Source organism: Hesperophylax consimilis, chromosome 25, assembly GCF_061612785.1.
Source record: "Hesperophylax consimilis isolate HC1 chromosome 25, BYU_Hcon_1.0, whole genome shotgun sequence".
Taxonomy (NCBI): Eukaryota; Metazoa; Arthropoda; class Insecta; order Trichoptera; family Limnephilidae; genus Hesperophylax; species Hesperophylax consimilis.
Window position 1 is genome coordinate 5339244 of NC_142860.1, and position 19076 is coordinate 5358319.

The 19076-nt window shown below is 37.4% G+C and overlaps 2 protein-coding genes across 2 annotated transcripts; one reads left to right on the forward strand and one right to left on the reverse strand.

Moving 5' to 3' along the window:
- Window positions 1-314: 314 nt before the first annotated feature.
- Mlh1 (DNA mismatch repair ATPase Mlh1) lies at window positions 315-18941 on the forward strand. The gene is made up of 11 exons (XM_089647016.1): window positions 315-468; window positions 552-615; window positions 7660-7859; window positions 9286-9556; window positions 10150-10306; window positions 12907-12990; window positions 13304-13446; window positions 13803-14443; window positions 15812-15948; window positions 17296-17421; window positions 17900-18941. Exons 1-11 carry the CDS (start codon window positions 356-358, stop codon window positions 18199-18201), a joined length of 2238 nt encoding a protein of 745 aa, XP_089503142.1. The 5' UTR covers window positions 315-355; the 3' UTR covers window positions 18202-18941.
- On the reverse strand, window positions 3418-7510 carry LOC149411470 (uncharacterized). The gene is made up of 3 exons (XM_089646865.1): window positions 7315-7510; window positions 5045-5707; window positions 3418-4049 (listed from the first exon to the last, which is right to left on the reverse strand). The coding sequence occupies exons 1-3, from the start codon at window positions 7360-7362 to the stop codon at window positions 3678-3680; spliced, it is 1083 nt and encodes a 360-aa protein (XP_089502991.1). The 5' UTR covers window positions 7363-7510; the 3' UTR covers window positions 3418-3677.
- Window positions 18942-19076: the final 135 nt, after the last annotated feature.

Consider the following 19076-nt stretch of genomic DNA (forward strand, 5'->3'; position numbering starts at 1 on the left):
TACGACGAGACAAATCTTCAAGTTCAAAATACCGGTAGATTTTTTAAAGCAGCTACCAATAAGCTAAAAATAACCACGGTGGTATTCAAAATTTTATTTTATTTGTTACATATCCATGGAACGGCACGCCATTAATGAAAAAAATTCTACAATACTGATACATTTGCCCACGTCTCCTTTTCACACGCGCAACACCAAATTCAAAAAAATTCGCGCGTAAAATTGTTTTGACGTTTGATTTTAAAGGTTATAAATAGTGTAAACACTAGTGAAATTTGCGCATTGTTTATGTTATTTTAATCAGATTGAAATAAATGCATGTTAATAACAAAAGAATCTCAGTTGTAGTAGAAAAATGGAGGAACCGGGGATAATCAAAAAGCTTGAGGAAGTCGTAGTTAATAGAATCGCTGCCGGTGAAGTTATTCAACGTCCTGCCAATGCGTTGAAAGAATTGATAGAAAACAGGTTTGTTAATTCCTATCAAGCGTAATTATTTTTGCATAAATCAAATATTTATAATTTTCTAGTAATGTTTTGTTTTCTTTCAGCCTTGACGCAAAATCGAGTAACATTCAGATTGTGGTGAAAGCTGGAGGGCTGAAATATTTACAAGTTAGTGATTGTTTTAAGATTATTGTCTGAGACATCATATTTTCTCCATCTTTGGAGACAGTTGTAAATATAGATTTTTTTCCTGCATATGGCTGAATTATCTGGGCTTTGTAAAAGCAGAGTAAATTTGGCTTCCGAGAAACTGGGCGTCTTGTATTCTTCAATGGTAACCAGCTGCTAACCCTATACAAATCTCAAATTCGCCCAAGTATTGAATTTGGGAGCCACTGCTGGGCTGGAGCCCCACAATACTTTATAAACCTACTTGATTCTGTGCAAAGGATTGTCCGTCTGATTGACAATCCATCGCTAAAAGACCGATTGCCATCTGTAAATAAAGCACAGACGCAATGTGGGCATGCTGTCTGTTCTACAGGTATTTTAATGGCGCCTGCTCTAAGAGCTAGCAGCATTGATCTCCGGTGCACATGTATGAAACTCCACGTATACGAGCGGAACACCCGTTCACAGTTGATGTTGGCTTCATGAGAACGGGCCGCTTCTTTGACTCGTTTTTGTGTAAGGTGGCTCGTATGTGGAACGAGTTACCGGCATCTGTTTTTCCTCCATATAATCCGGGACTCTTCAAGATCTGCATTAATTCAAAATTCAAAAAAAATATTTATTGCACAAAAAGAGTACAAAGTGTATAGCTTATAGGTTACATCCTATTTCTTCCAGCTCACCCAACAAATACACATTATATTACATAACCCAACAATTACATGTCAACAAATGCATCTAAATTAAAAACAGAGGTATTTAATTTATGTAAGGTATTCATTTAAGGTGTAGTGACATTTGTTTAAAAGAAATGTTTTTAGTGTTGATTTAAATTTAAGTATGTCGGTTATTTGTTTGATGCTACGTGGAAGGTCTTTATATACATTAATGGCCATGTAGTGTGGTCCTTTTTGAAAAATAGTTTTGTTTGCTTTTGGGATTAATAAGTTTTCTGTGAACCTTGTAGCGTGTTTATGTGTTGAGTTTTTTTGTGGGAACTTTTCTCGAGATGATCGAACTAACAGGCATAACTCCATTATATATATGTCCGTCACTGGTAAAAACATCTTTTTTTAATAAATCCCTTCCTACAGCCTTCACCCACCTCACAACGTTGCTCAACCGATGGCAACATAGGAGTCACTAAAAAAAGTCTCTTTCGTTTTCCAGTTCTTTCACTTTCCATAGTGCTTTTTAGGAAGTTAGTTATCGTGACAAAAAAAAATAAGAAGACTGAAATATTTATGTAGCTTTATTTACAAGTTTTTTGGTAAAACCAAAATTCTATTGCACCTTGAGATTTCACATACGTAATTATCAAAAACAAAAATACCAAATATGTTTAAAAAATTCAATCAAGTTACGAAGAACAACTTTCGTAGTTCGTATAAAACAATAAGCACCATAATGTTATTTTACAACTCTCTGTAAAGGTAGCGCAGCCATAGTCTAACACAGTACGCACGCATATATGCCTTGCTTACATAAACATATTTTAAAATTATTGTTAGATATTTCGGTTATAATTTTTCCTAGCAACAAAGTGTATCATTGAATAGGAATATTTGAAAAGTTTTAGGACGTTCTGTGGATCTGTTCAAATTCTGTTATTGGCCAGTTGTTTTACAAAACTGAAATAATGTGAGAACTTGAATAGAACCTTAACACCACTTGAAAATAAACCTTGAAATTTGATAAATTGTTAAAATTTTGCGAAACAACCCGTCCTAACAGTGGGTTCTTTTTTATTTAAACTTATGAAATTTTTAACTAATAATTTGTAGGCGTGTGGTCCAAAGCTTCGGGTTTGCACCCGAGTATTGTAATCTATCCTCTCCAAGCTAAGTACTCCATCACAGAACAAGTAATCAGCTTTTTATAATGGGAATAGAAATAGTTAAAATATTGTCTGGTTATTCGTTGCCCGGTTAGTGGACGAGTTGACAAATCGTCGCATTAATTCGTAGACTGCGTAACTCCAAATTTTTCGAAAATACGTTTTTAATGCCATCTGGTGTTAAAATTAGACCCGCATCGACTAGTAAAACTCGAAAATTTAAAAAATAATTAACCTTTTAGACAAACACAAATTAGGAATGCGTAATCCATTTTACATCTGCCACATTAAACATCTACCCTGATTATGGAAACTATAATGCTGTCCGAAACGTTGGCTAAAGAAGAAGGTAGAGCAACACGGCACAATACCCCAAAAGTTACTCACTATATAAGTAGGTTATTCGTAACTGTAAATGTTTGTCTTTCTCAAAGAAAAGAAATGTGTGCATGCAATGGCGTATAGGTTAAGATGCATTTAATTATGATGGAGATATTAATTTATAGAGACATTAACGTTTGACGGCCGGCATAGTCCAGTGGTAACGCATTGGACTGCCATTCCGAATGTCGCGGGTTCGAACCCGGCGTGCGCAAATAAATTTTATTTGATTAATTTGTGTTATTTCACAATTAATTAATTAAAATAATATATAGTATATTTGCGGCACGTTCCAGAGTGGAAGATACTACCAGTATCGCCCTGGTGTAAGACCACCATTCAGAATTGAAACGTTGCTCCAAATGGCTTTAGCCGTGTTTAGTGACTAGATCTGAATAGCCAGGTACTTCCCCACCTTCCTCTTTCCCTTCCCCACTTACCTTCAGCCTCACAACATCCCCCAATTGGGGATGCCATAATCTCACTGGCTCCAGACGGGAGCAGTTGGGACTCTTGTGAGGTATTCACTATAAAAAAAAAATAAAAAAAAATTAGCCATTTATTTTTTTAACTTTACAATCTGCACTATCTCCCTCAGCACGAATATCTCATTATTTCCCTTGTAAGAGGGATAGACCTTGATGCCCTGGCCTGTATTTTGCAATTGGCATAACCTCCCACGGCACAAACACCTCAAATGCCTCTTCTTGTTTGAGGGGTAGTTCTCACCCTTATTTTACTATTGAAAGATATCGGCACTTGGCTTGTCTCTTGGCACTAACAGGCCTTTATTTTTCCTCTTCTTATAAAAGGAATACACCTTGATGACCTGGTCCTAGTATCATTTTACAATTGGCACAATCTCCTTTGGCACGAACACTTCATTGTTTTTATTATTCCTCTTCTTGTATGAGGGATAGTCCGTGATGTCCTCGCCCTTGTGGTTGTAGCGGAAGTGGCTCTTCATGTTGGAAAGTTGTGCAAAGCCCTTGGCGCAGATGGGGCACTTGTAGGGCGTCTCGCCGGTGTGCAGCATCTCGTGGTCGGCCGAGGACTTGGAGTCGGAGAAGCGCTTGGGGCAGTAGCGACAGGAGTAGGGCCGCTCCCCCGAGTGAGTGCGCAGGTGGTACTGAAGGCTTAGCTTGAAGGTGAACTGCTTTTGGCAGAGGGGGCACACATAATCCTTCTCGCCTGTGTGGGTTTTCATGTGGTACTGAAAAAAGAAATATGATTTATAACTAATTGACGATTACGTCATAAAAACAAATTCAAATAAACTTTGAAAATATATAAATAGAAACCAACTAATTTGACACTTTTTTTCCAAGCATCATAGTAAATTGATTAATCATTTAATTAATCATCATTGCTTAGCAAAAAAAAATATTTGAGTGATTTCGGAGTGGTAGTGAAAATTATGCAGATATCCGCTATGATCAAAGTTGCCCCCCTATTCAAAAGTTGCCCCATATTACGGTACTCTTTTATTAAGTTAACCTGATTTGAGTACTTGACTCATTTGATTGTGCCATGCCTCTCTGGTCTCCAACTTCTCCTTCTGTCCACTCGTGCTGCGTGCATCATATATTCTCCTGACACTCTTTTTTTTTTAAATTTTAGACTGAAACGGTTCATTCTGCTATATATATTTTTTTTTATAAACTCCACACAGGAGGCCCTGAAGAAAATAATTTCCCTCAGGGCCTATGTCATCTTTGGGGATGCTGTGTGGAGGGTCTCTTTGTGGAGAGGAAGGAGTGAACATGGGTCTTGAAGAGTCCCATGTTGTAGGAGGGAGGAAACACAGAGGCCGGCAGCTCGTTCCACAGCCGAGCTGTTGAACTTAAGAACGAATCGTAGAAGCGACCCGTTCTCATGTGACAAATGTCAACCGTGTACAAATGTTGGGCGCGCGTTTGGCGTGTATCCCGACTACGCACCGGTGCCGAAGGGATCATTGACGCTAGTTCGTCAGAGCATCTTCCATTGTAATACCGATAGAACAAGGACAGCATACCTACCTGACGCCTGTGCTCTAAAGATTGCAGTCCGTTTGTTAAGATTGGGGAATCTATCAAACGGACCGCCTGTTTTTGCACAGAGTCAAGGGTTTTTTTCAGGTATTTAAGGGCTCCGGACCGGAGATGGCTGCCAAATTCGACAGTAGGGCGCACTTGCGGAACGTAACGTAACTCTTTAAGAACTTACCTTTAATGTGTGATTATCCGCTAGCTGTTTAAGACAAATTGTGCACTGCACCACCCTTAATCTTTTATGCACCTTATCCACGTGCCTCTGTACGTACGCACGAGATGCAAACAACTTTCCACACTCGTCACACGGTATATTCTTAACCCCAAAGTGCGTAATCATGTGCTCTTGCAATTTACTTTTCCTATTAAAACTCTTCTGACATTCGTTACAACGAAATACTTCATTAGTGTGCGAACGAATATGAGAATGATACGTGGAACGTTTTTCAAAATATTTTCCACAGATTGTACAAAGATGACTATTATCGTGAACGGATTTTCTTATCTTTACGGGTTTTTCTATGATTTCTTTTTTTATCTTGATCTCTTTTGTTTTCCTTTTCAATGTTGTTTTGTGTTTTCTTTTTGTTGTTTTTACATCAATGAAATATTCAGTGTCTTTAATGTCTATTTCGTCTTTTATCAATTCGTCATCAGAAAGAGCGTCCGGGATGTCATTATCGGAAAAGAATTCATCTTTTACAATGGGTATTGATACATATTGTGTTCGTAGTATTTTGTCATTTTCTTGGCACGTTGTTCTGAAGTTTGAGGCTATTTCTAGAGTATCTAAACAGCTTGGGCAGATGTGCTTTGGCAGTCCATCGTTTTCTGATATCTGGAAAAATAAAGATATTGAATAATTATAATTTATATTATTATTGGTTAGAATTTCACAGAGAAAAACTACCGTCTACATGCCAGTATTAAGATTGACGCGGAATACAAGAATTTATGGTTTATGGTGGTTATTACCTGCTGAAGTCCCCGGCATTGTCCGGGCTTTAAGCAGAGTTTTGATGAGATGTAGACGATAGTTTCTCTCTGTTAAATTCTTGTATTCCGCGTCCATCTTAATACTGGGAGTTAGACGGTAGATTTTCTCTGTGAAATTCTTGTATTCCATGTCAATCTTAACACAATACGCGTATCAAAAAATAAAAAATTACTATTTCAAGAAAAAACGATTTATGTAAGGGGAGACACAAAAAAAGCATTAAAGTTCCAATTTAGTTAAAAATTGAAGCGAAATTCGAGAATTTTAACTTTTCCTCTTATTTTGAATGGGTGCCCAAAATTTCATAAAAATCAGTAGCTTTTCTTTTGTTCTAGGCACCCTTAAAAATATCTTAAACATTGAGTCAGTAATCAGCGCATACTATGGATACGTATACTCAATGATAAAATACGGAATAGTTTTTTGGGGAAACTCAGTAAACGCCAAAGATGTTTTTATCATCCAAAAGAGGTGCCTACGAAAAATTACTAACTCAGATCATTGGGATTCATGTAGACCAATTTTTAAAAATCTCAAACTTCTGACAGTGACGGACATATATATATAATGGAGCCTGTTAGTTCGATCATCTCCAGAAAAGTTCCCACAAAAAAACTCAAGGTTCACAGAAACCTTATTAATCCCAAAAGCAAACAAAATTATATTTCAAAAAGGACCACACTACATGGCCATTAAAGTATAAAACAACCTTCCACATAGCATCAAACAAATAACCGACATACTTAAATTTAAATCAACACTAAAAACATTTCTTTAATTTAATAATTACTACACCAAATGAATACCTTACATAAATTAAATACCTCTGTTTTTTTATTTTTTATTTACATACATTTGTTAACATGTAATTGTTGGGTTATGTAATATAATGTGTATTTGTTGGGTTAGCTGAAAGAAATAGGATGTAACCTATAAGCTATACCCTTTGTACTCTTTTTGTGCAATAAATGTTTTATTTGAATTTGAATATATAATTCTCCTTTCGGGGATAGGGGTGGCTTTTCGAAATCTCGTATAGACAGTGATCTTCCTCTTGTTTCGAATGTCAAATGACAACATTTTATCAGGCCCGGAATAAAAATGTAGATTTTGTAAAAAAAAACAAATCCACAGACACTCTTCTTTATTTATATAGATAGATAGATAATAAATTTTACGTACACAATGTTAAAAATCATAGTAACAGCTGTAGGTTATCCTAATTATCTTTTTCATGAAAGCCTTGAATCGTTTTCGAATGAACCAAACAGTTATCGGGTATGCATAGCTACAACCGATATCGAATCCCAATCCATCGGATCCACTTGATCATGGCAACTGCACGGTAATAGAATGATTTGTTTCTAAAACTAATCTTGTAAAATTTGTTTATGTTTATGTAAATAGAAAATAAAGTCAACAATCTGACAGTTGTTTACGAAACTAACCTCCAAATCGCAACAAACTATCAAGTTGAGTAGTATTTTGGCAACCATTTCCGATTCCTTTTCGAAGATGTTTGTATTCGCCTTCGCGCCTAGACATAATCTGCAAATTCTTTCACCTAAAATGAAATTTTGAGGAGAGATTTGCTCCGAATCTCCATTCTTTTCACTTTTTATTTTTCTTAGTGGATGACGTACGGCATCCATCTTTGTTTTACATAGAAAAAATTGACAAGTAGATGTGCAAAAATTTCAAAATGTAAAAATAACCTATTGAGTAATATCTGATAGACAGCCCAATACATTTTGCGAAATGCTGTCAGCATGATTGAAATATTTAAATTTCAGATACAAGACAATGGCACTGGTATTCGGCGTGACAATATGGAAATTGTTTGCGAGCGTTTCACAACGTCAAAGCTGTCGAAGTACGAAGATCTGGGCTCCATTCAGACATACGGGTTTAGGGGGGAGGCTCTTGCTAGCATCAGCCATGTGGCTCACCTTACCATCATGACCAAGACATCCTGCGAAAAGTGTGCATTCAAGTAAGTTTTTGATAGACAATTTATTTATTATCATACATAGAAATTATTGGCAAAGGTTGGTGTAAAGTAGAGGTTCCCAAAGTGGTCTGTATGGACCCCCGAGGGTCGATTTCGGCTTCGGGTCCATGTCAGCGAGAAAATAAATTGGGGTTCACGAGATTTAAATAGGGGTAGAGAGCGGACCCCCATTTACATCAAGTCATTATCAACATTAAGCATTCCGTAAATGACAATACACCTAACACAGATAACACAGTTTACATAATACTAATAATAGACATAGAAATGACTTATTTAATGTTTCATAAAATTGTTTATTGAGGTTTATAAATAGGGTCATAAATAAACCACTCTCAATAGAGTCTACTCCTTTTCTTGTCAGAGTTAATATATTGCAGCAAAACATTGCACATTGGAAGGCGCGAATTTTCCTAGTTCCATAACTTAAAAAAAAGAAGAAGAAAGTTGTAGGACTAACTTACCATTAGCAATGCCTCTCGGAAGAATGATAGTCCTTCTAAACTCACTAGCCTCTGACACCGACATTTTCCACCTGAGCATAAATTTAAATCGCTAATTAGGCAATTATGATTGTGTATTTGTATTATGTATCTTTGTTATTTGAATTTTTTATTCTGTAAATATGCATTTAAAATATAAATAAATAAAACTTGTTGCTGACAAACATCCAGGGTAATGACATTTTGGTCTTATTTAATTGTACTACACACAGACTTCAAAGCTAGGTTTAACATTAATAGTCGGATATCATATGACAAGAAGAACTGATCGGAATAAGCACTAACGAAGAAATAAATTGCCGTTGCTTATCCTGCTTTATGGACCTCATTTTTTTATGTACCTCCTCACAAAGGGTGCCCCAGTTTAGACAGAGGAATTTTTTTGATTTTGATATTATGGATTCTTTCGTAATCCTCTAAGTAGCTAGAGCTTATATATAACAATACCCTTACATGTTTCTAACTAACTAGTATAGCGGCTCATTTGGCCTTATTATCATTACCATCTGATGGTTATATTTACTTGACTGATTTTACGTTACATTAATGTGTTTTAGGAGGAAAAATTCTTAACTGGATTCTAACTAAAACCTCACATAAATGACAGGGAAAAGAATATAATATACAGGGGAACTATATCACTACCCGGTTGTTGTTGTCCTTGCTGGACAGGCAAAGGAATGGAATCTTTTAAAGAAATTATAATCACATTTGACGATAATAGGTTGAGAAAAATTCTACATTTTGGTAGGCAGGGGGTCTAAGTGGAAAAAAGTTTGGGAACTTCTGGTGTAAAGGATAATGCGTATTAAGGATGTCCAGCGTATTTGAATATTTACCATAGGGAGCAGTTGAGTCTCTTGTGCATATTGACATAAGGTTTTTAATGTTTTTACGATTTCCAGAGCTTCCTATGAAGACGGCCTACTGAAGGGCCAGGTAAAGCCATGCGCCGGCAATCAGGGCACCCAGATTACGGTGGAGGACTTGTTCTACAACGTCAGCACGAGGAAGAAGGCGCTCAAGAGTCCCAGTGAGGAGTACCAGAAGATATTTGAGGTGGTCGGCAGCTACGCTGTCCACAACGCCAACGTTGGCTTTGTGCTGAAGAAGTTTGGGGAGAACACTGATCTCAGAACTCCCACTAAGTCTAATTTTGTGGACAATATAAGAATAGTAAGTACATACAAGTTATGTTCAATCTTTAGTTAAAAGAGTTCATTATGAATCCACAGTTCGCATTGCAATTCTGATAACTCTGATGTTAGCGGTGAGGCACGAAACTAGCTGAGAAATAAAAAGTCACCTCTCTTTTATACAATTAATATATATAAAAAATAATTAACAAAAATTTACAAGGTCTCATAAGTTTTTTCAAATTACGTTCGGTACCTTTGGTTTCATAAAGGTACATATTTTAATTCTTCTGTGGTTAACTTCTATAGAATTTGAATATAAAGCGTGGTGTTTTCTCTTTCTACCGCCGTTTATATCATATTTCTCAACACAACAGTAAGGAAGCTACATCGATTTTTGTGAGACCATGTGAGTTGTTTTTTAGGGAACAAATTAGCCCGAAGTGCTTATACTTTTTTGTAATTAATACTTCCCGAATTGTTATATTAAGAAATCTTGTACTATAAATGGATGCTTCTGTTGTATCTAATAAATTAAATTTAAAAATGTTTTCCTGGTATGTCCCGATTTCTTTTTTATATATTTTTTTTGTTTTTGTTTTTATTAATTTTTCTTTTTGACTCTATTTTCAGGTCTATGGCAACAATATAGCCCGAGAGTTGATGGAAATAACCCACAAGGATGAGGTTTTGAAGCTCAATCTCCATGGCTACATCACCAATGTCAACTACTCCACCAAGAAAGGGATCATGCTTCTGTTTATAAACCACCGTCTTGTTGAATCTGCGGGTATTTATATTTTACTAGCTTTTACACAAAACCTGGCTCTTCTGGTAATAGGGAGAAATTACTGTATAAAAATGTTTCCCACGGAAATGTTTTTCCAGGATGAAACGCAGTCTGTGTCACTTCCCAGTCCTCCAACTATCCACAATGTTTTATTGTGGACTGTAAATAATATTTGGCACAACTATTGAGGTAGCTGTGGTTAACAGTTAGAATTGGAAAGGCATTCTGACTTACCCTTCGTCTTTGGTATATGTCTTGTTGCAAATCGATATTATGACCTTGAAGGACACTTTGGGGGCTATTCTAAGTAAACTCACTGAGGGAAGATATCACTACACAAGTTTTCTTAACCAACTGGTAAGGTACAGTAAATTGTTGCAATGTCATTAATGTAGGTATGTACTCCACACTGTCAGACAGGGACAGGTAATTGGGTGGAGGAATGCAGGAACATATGGTGCACATGGTTGCGTCAACGCTTCGTTGCGACGTGAAAGAAGGACAAACAAACATACTTTTGCATTTATGATATATTAATTGAGGTTGAGAAGTTTTTGACTTTTGCATTTTTAACTGTAGATGGTAATTTTCCTCTGATTTTGTGCGAGATCCCTGAGGTGTATGTGTGGTAAAACTATGTGTGATTGTGTGAGAAATGTGGAGATTTGAAGAATGCAAGGCTGTTGTAAGAGTTTGGGGATCTTGAGAGGAGGTACCAAATGAAAGAGGTTGTGAAGGTCGCAGTGTTTTATTGAGTGCCGTGATGAGAGATGACTTAGGACCGATGTTGTACACTCCGGATGCAGGCGGTGATGTGCTGGTCAAGCGTGGGTCAGTGAGTCCACGCCGCTGCTGGTGACCGGACTCGTTGACGGTCAGGAACTGGCGAAGAATGTGGGTCTTCAGATACTCCAGTGCTGACGGGAAAGCCGAAGGTGCGGTGGACCTTGTAGGCGGTTGTACGGGAGGTGCGTAGACCAAGGAGGATGCATCGTGGTCTAGGTGCATGCTGGTCCGGATGTAGCGCTGGTCAGATGCGCTGGAACCAGGGCGCTGAGATCCGGTGTAGCGCTGGCCAGGGACGGTGGCCGGGGCCAAGGCGCTATGATGATATCCCGATGGAGTCCATGGTTGAATCAGAGCAGAGCCGGGAATGTTGTCATAACGCGCGGGTAAGAGGAGCGCGGGTGATCACTCGTGAGACTTGCAAATTGTTGACGGACTGACAGCTCGCTGCGTCGGGCCTATTTATTCAGTCCGGCCGACGGCATTAGTAGGTAAGCGAGATCGCAAGTAAAACGGAGACACTCGATCAGTCTGGGTCCTACTGGAACTTTCGTTGGCGCTGCTGTTATTCCTAGGCAACAGACTAGAACCTTCTAGTGAGTTGGCGTAATGTGCCAGACCAACTCGCAACATATTGTCATAGGTAGCTCTAGACGTCGCGAGTAGGTAGTTCACTCGCAAGTAGATAGGTAGGTCGTATTGTTTACAATTAGCGAGACAATCTAGATAAATCTCTTGCCACAAGAGTAATAAGTACGATTAAGAAAGGGAATCTCAGATGGTTTGGGCATGTAGAGCAAATGGACAAAGAAAGGGGTGGGAGGGGAATCTATGATGCGGATGTGAATGATAGAAGAAGTCGGGAACGCCCCAGGAAGAGATGGCATGGCACGATCAAGTGAACCAAATAATTAAGTCGGGCCATGTCAAGAGTCGGAATAATAGAAGAGTATGTATGAGCGATGTATGAATGTGAATGAAGCAAGGAGTGTGTGCAAAATTTCATGAAGAAGTATCAACAAATTAAGGGATGCGGATGGGATCGGGGTGGTTTTTCGAAATCCAATTTAGGCAGTGACCGCTCTTTTGTTTTGAAGGTCAAGTGTGCAAAATTTCATCAATGTCGGAATAAACCTTTAGATTTGTATAGTAATCAAATCCAAGCCATCCGCTTGGTGTCTGCCACGCTGCCGCCCATCTGCCCGCCCGCCCCAAATACACAAACACTCCTTATTATAAAGATAGGTAGATAGATAGAACATAGATAATATGGAGCGTCTTAAATTTTGAAAGCTAAATGGATATTTTAAAAAGATCCATAGATGGAAATGACCTTAGCTGAAATTAGCAGAAAATGCTACGCAAATTACATGACCCACATTTTTTATTTTTTTTATATTAGCTCCACATAGGAGGCACGGAAGAAATTTTTTTTCTTTCAGAGTCTATCAGGGGGTTAATGTGTTCAGGACTGACAGACGTATGAATCCACTTCTACTGCAGTGCAAGGCGATAGGTCGAGAGAGACTGCGGCTGGAGAGGTGAAAAGGTCTCCTTCAATCAGTTTCTCCTGATCCGACTCGCTATGCAGTAGGTAGGCATCCGCCGCCAAGACCTAGACAAACCTCACCCCATGAACCTAGGCATCCCTGCTATGTCACAAAACGTAGCAAACCACTTCGGGAGACCTATGGCAGGGGTGTTGGTTATCCAACAAATGGTTCCTGGGGCCGCAGTACCTATACCCTGCTTTTTGCTGCTTCCGCACACCAACTTTAAAAAAATAACTTAATTAAATTATTTCCTTGTTTCAGCCATCAAAAAAGCAGTGGATACTGTTTACACCACTTATTTACCTAAGAATGGCCATTCTTTTTTATATCTCAGTCTGGAACTAGGTAAATACCTTTTTTGTATCTCAGTCTGGAACTAGGTAAATACCTTTTTTGTATCTCAGTCTGGAACTAGGTAAATACCTTTTTTGTATCTCAGTCTGGAAATGGGTAAATACCTTTTTTGTATCTCAGTCTGGAACTAGGTCAATCCCTTTTTTGTATCTCTGTCTGGAACTAGGTAAATCCCTTTTTTGTATCTTAGTCTGGAACTAGGCAAATCCTTTTTTTGTATCTCAGCCTGGAACCAGGTAAATCCCTTTTTCTAATTGTGCAGATTATTTAAACATTAATTTTTTTTTAATTTATTGTTTTGCAGATCCTCAGAATGTAGATGTCAATGTTCACCCCACAAAACATGAAGTACATTTTCTCCATGAAGAACAGATCATAGAGAAGATCAAACTAATAGTGGAGGCTAAGTTGTTATCATGCAACACTTCACGCGTCTTATATACACAGGTTATTAAACATTGTATTGTATTACAATTAAATTACACTCATTTAAGTAAAATTTTAACAATACACAATGGTCTCACAAAATTAAAATATATGTAGGAATGAAATAGTTTTAGGATCGGCACTCATTTACGCAATTCGGTTAGAGATAGCATGTGACTTCACGCGATGCGTTACAGTTTAGTACTAAAACCGCTAAATTAAGAATCAGACAATTACTGTGTGTTTTGCTTGCCACTTTTGAGATCTCTACGACATGTCTATAGTTTGTAATATCATTGCATATCTGTCACTCACTTTGATTGGCTAAAGCAATAATTATTGATGTGGCAATTCTAAGATTGATTTCTTAATTGCAGACTAGGCTACCAGGCGCCACAAATACCGATGTAACCCAATTTGAAGATAAACCAAATAAACCCGGAGAAAAACAAATAAATCCCAAATTCTTGGTACGAACTGATGCTGCAGAACAAAAGATCGACAAATTCTTCGGTTACCAAGTCTCTATAATGGAACAAGATAAAGTTGATACAAATTCGAATAAAGAAGACATAGAAGATGAACAAATGGATGTGGATTTGAATTTGGAAGGTAGTAATGAAAAAGAACAAGATATAAATGAAATAGAACAAAATGTAAACGGTAAAGAACAAAATTTAAACGAGAAGGAGGGAAATTTTAATGAGGAGAAATTGCTTCAAAATAAATCAAAGTCACTGCAGAAAAATCACAAACCAGGCATTATCATGGCTAGTACTCCATTGCATTTGACTTATGTGAATCCAAAAGACTCGTTTAAGACTCGTAAGTTTTCCGAACACAGGAATGAGACGAGATTGACCAGTGTTAAGATGCTAAGAATGGAGGTTGAGGAGAGGTGTAATACTAATTTAAGGGAAATCTTGGCTAATCTTGTGTTTATTGGACTCATTGATGAGACTAAAGCTCTAATTCAACATTCCACTAAGATGTACCTCTGTAATTCAATCAAATTGATGTAAGTATCTTATTTTTTTAAATGCAAGCATGTGAGAATAAGGAATTTGAGTAAAAAATATATTTATGTAGATCAAAAAACACCGATTGTGAATATACTTATATTTTTCTATAGTTTTACTCTCAGAATTGAATAAATCGTTCTTGAAAAATGTATAACTTTACTGCGTACATATACACTCCATGATTGGTCGAACGAAATCTGATGCCATATGTACTCCGTGTTAAGTTTGTACAACGTAATAATTAAACATCTCATTCTGTTACGTGCGTACTTTGATAATAAGAAGGAGAGATCGCTATACAGTTTTGAATTGTGTAGCTAGGTACGTTGATCTAAGTTTTTAAGATAATTTGTGTTGTCTTTTTAGTTTTATCGATTGTTTTAACTTGCGTCTTAGTATCTCCTGACATTTTAGAAAGTTTTGTTAAATTCAAAGCGGTAAAATGAAGCTATTTCAAATTTACGTAAAGCAATGACAATAACACGACTGGCGAGATCCCGCCTTGCGGCCGCGGCGTGAGTTACGTAGGTACATCGATGATACCGTGTAGACTTCAGTGTATGGGCTCTGTCTGGCAATGTTTTGGGCGAGAGTGGCATCCCCGATTTGGGGAGGGGAAGAGGATGGTTGGGAAGTATCTAGCGAAGTATCTAGCCTCTAGTTACTATCACAGCTTAAGCTATTTTGTGCCTTATTAGAGTAATTTTTTAATTATCTTAGGCCCGCCATACATATTCAAGTATACTTCTAACTGTACTTGAACTGCGAACTTTGATTTAACTCATGCACTATTCGTCCCACACACCTTCAAGTAAACTTGCGCAAGTATGCAGTACAAGTATACTTGAAGGTTTATGACGGCCCTAACCATTCTGGAAATAAGCAAAAAACTTTATTTACTTGTAATAAATGTGATTATAATTGTTTTTGGACAGCGTTACGGTGTCCATTATCAGGTCAGATATTGTGTAGATGGTGGTGAAGTGTGCGTTTATGAATGTACGTGATACTGTGTTGCACACGTTAATCCTCTTAGAGCCTGTATTTCAGTATAGTAATTAGATAAACTAATGTGGTTTTTGGCATTTAGTTTTGGTGAAGCCATGAAGTACAGGATGCAAAAAACACTATTAAGTTCAGCCCCATCGTTTCAATTGATCGTTCGTATTAATATACTTCTTGCTGTGAAAATCTGATATCATTTCTAATTTTGCCATATTTTAAAACTGCCACCTCTGGATACAGAACCAAGGATCTTACCCCCGTGAAATGGAGATTGTGGTCAATAATAATAAAATAGTTTTTTTAAATGATCTAATCTTTTAAGTCTACGGTTATTTTGTGAAATATTAATTTTATTTTAGGGAGGAGCTTTTCTATGAGATCTTGCTGTATGACTTCCAGAATTTTGGTTTCATGAAGTTTGCCAATCCGCTGCCTGTCTATGAGCTGGCAATGTTGGCACTAGATTTGCCTGCCTCTGGCTGGAGCTCGGAAGACGGTAAGTTGAAATATTATAAAATTAATTTAAAATAACCTATTGTTTTCAAATATTACTCCAACAGGAGACCGTGAGGAAAATAATAAACCCTCAGGTCCTATTTCATCTTCGGGGATGCGTTCAGGAATGACGGACATTTGAATTCATCTCTGTTGTTGTAGAGGTAAAAAGATCTCCGGTCAGCGGAGGCATTCGCCGTCAAGACCTAACAATATTCTCACCCCATGAACCCGGGCACCCTTGCCAAGTTACCAAATGTAGTGATCACTTGGGTGACCTATCGCAGAGGAGTTGGTTATCCAATGAATGTTTCCCGGAGCGGCGGTACCCATTCCCGCCTCCCAAATTAAAAATATAATGATAGTTTAGTCAAAGCAGGATGTACAGTTCTGTCTGGTGATGTGAATATTATGTTATAATTATTGATGCCGCCGGGTACCCGGTTCCGACCCGGTTCCCACAGGACCCGGTTCTCCGAAGGAGACCCGGTTCTGACAACAAGAACCGGCTCTAATTTCAAGACGTGTAATTTTTTTGAATTGTTCACGTGATGAATGCTGTTCTATTTATTTACGACCTCTTGATATTTATTTTAACTGTAGACACAATAAAACAATGGTATAACGAGCTGTCTTGTATTTATTTCGTCAAAACAGTCATTTCTCTGTATAATAACACGATAGTTATCCCACACTATGCATCCGGCGCTGTGAGTCACTGTCATTTGTTGTGACTAGACTGCTGACTGCTGTCGACTGCGAGCTAGCCGCGTGAACCGACGGGCTGCATGTCTCCCACTACCCCCACCCTACCCAGTCATGCGCACAAACCAAAACTCGTTTACCACACGCTCGCCCAATGTATGCTAATTAATCAGTGTGTTTTTTATAATTGTCGAGTGATTATTAAAACAGCAGCTACAATGACGAGTGCAGTAAAAAGAAAGGTGTCATTTGTTTGGGATTTTTTTAAAGAGCTACTAGAAGAACAAAAAGTGCTGTGTAGTCTTTGCAATTCGAAAATGCTGCCGTTGGTTCCATCCTCCAATACATGGCGGCAAAATTCAAATACACGCTACAGAAACCGGCGGGGTTTTTGAATGTTTAAAAACCAGGGTACCCTCCCGGTTCCTCAAACGGGTACCCGGTTCCCTAAAATGAGACCCGGCGGCATCACTAGTTATAATAATATTTGTATAGCGCCATTTTTGTGCAAAATCACCTCAAGGACGCTGTACAAATATATAATACATTTCTACAATGATCTATGTTATTACTAACTATATATGAAGATAATATACAGTTATTAATTTTATATTAATGTTATTAATTTTATTCCAATTTGCAGGAGATAAAAGCGAAATAGCAGCTCAAGTTCGAGACTTGCTGATCAGTAAAGCGGCGATGCTTCTGGAGTATTTTTCCCTAGAAATTAACGCCCAGGGGAATCTGTGTTCTCTGCCATTACTTCTAGGTAAGTTTGACTCAAAAGTACCTTTAGCATAATTTCAATAAAATAAAGCTAAAACTTATCGTATACACAGGGTCAAAACTTATATTTGGTTGAATTACAGAACCTAACCTAACCCTAAATTTCATCAAAAAATGTTCAAAACAATGATTTGCCGGTTCTCGGCGGCTTGTTCTCACATATCCAAGGAATGCAATTTTCTTAAAAAATCAACTCACATATGAGCGACTTCTGCTTCTCTTGTAATCGTTTAACTGAGTCGTGGTACGGTTTACCAAGAGTCCGGCTCATCTTAAAGAGCCTTAGTTTGCTGTATTACAGAATAACTAAGGGTTAGGTTAACTTACATATTATTAGAGAACATAATATTATGAAAGTATTACAGAATGTACATTATTTTATCTCATTATACTAAACCTGACATAATATTACATGAATCCTTATGCATTTATTTCTTAAAAATCTTTTCTTTCTATTAAAGAAAATTACACACCATTCATGGGTGCCCTACCCATGTTCATCCTGCAGCTGGCCACTGAGGTGAACTGGGACAGTGAGAAGGAGTGCTTCCAGTCCATCTGCCGCCAGACTGCGGTGTTCTTCTCACAGCAGAGCTGCAGCAGGGAAGAGGCGGCTGTGAAGGCCGTCCACTGGACCCAAGAACATGTGGTATTTGCAGCGATAAGAAAGTATTTTCTGCCGCCCAAACAGTTTGCAGAAAACGGAGCTATCTTACAAATCGCTAGTCTGCCAGATTTGTATAAAGTTTTTGAAAGATGCTAGTTTATTATTTGAGGGTTTCTGTTTTTCTGAGTCTTGTCCACATGAGTCTTTTCTCAGCATTGAAGAGATAAACAGACAGTGTTTCAATATGTTCCCAAAGTAAGGTCAATTGCCCCTTACTTCAAAAGTCTTATGTAAATTGAAGAGCGTTTTTTCAAAACTTCTTTTATTTGTGTTCAATTTAAATTTTTTTAACAATAGTATCCGAGTCTTTTTTCTTTTACTCACTTAAATAGAAAGCAATTAAAAAATGGTCCTGGAAAAATTTGATCTTGAATAATGAAGAGTTTTGAAAAAAAGCTCCTCAATTGGAGACATAGGTTTTCTTTCATATCAGTATTGATCATACTTCTAGGGATCGGGAATCTTTTCTCCGTTGTTCTGATTTTAAATGAAATTTGACTATATTATGTTAACCTATACATTTTGAGGCCATCTATGTTGAGAATCTGTGCTGCTTCATGCAAACATAGTTCATATCATTCCCTATACCTCAGTGTTATATATAATATTAATTTTAAATGCATACACGGATTTGATAATTTTGTAAAGGTATTTGTTTTTTTTTTAACCCCATGAGACGGGTGCAATTTAGTAAATATCTCAAAACCAAATATAATATTGAAAATTATAATCGAAATAATAGGCACAATTCTGCAGTATCAACTTTTTTTAGTTTGGAATTTTCATTGACACTTACGAAACACATTCAAAACTTAGCTACATATACCACTGCACACTGCAGTGAACCTCGAGGTAGTCATAATTTTACTGGACTGCAAATGTATCCAGCCGCACTATAGGGGTTAAATTGATATTGTTGTTTTGTTCGATAATATTTTTTTATACTGTGTATATAAATAAAAGAAAACAAT

Coding starts and splice junctions, on each gene's coding strand:
- Mlh1 (XM_089647016.1), top strand. CDS start 356: ATGGAGGAACCGGGGATAATCAAAAAGCTTGAGGAAGTCGTAGTTAAT. Junction 12,991..13,303: donor ATATCTCAGTCTGGAACTAG/GTAAATACCTTT, acceptor ATTGTTTTGCAG/ATCCTCAGAATGTAGATGTC. Junction 13,447..13,802: donor CACGCGTCTTATATACACAG/GTTATTAAACAT, acceptor TCTTAATTGCAG/ACTAGGCTACCAGGCGCCAC.
- LOC149411470 (XM_089646865.1), bottom strand. CDS start 7,362: ATGGTTGCCAAAATACTACTCAACTTGATAGTTTGTTGCGATTTGGAG. Junction 5,708..7,314: donor TAGTTTGTTGCGATTTGGAG/GTTAGTTTCGTA, acceptor TTATTTTTCCAG/ATATCAGAAAACGATGGACT. Junction 4,050..5,044: donor CGGATAATCACACATTAAAG/GTAAGTTCTTAA, acceptor TTCTTTTTTCAG/TACCACATGAAAACCCACAC.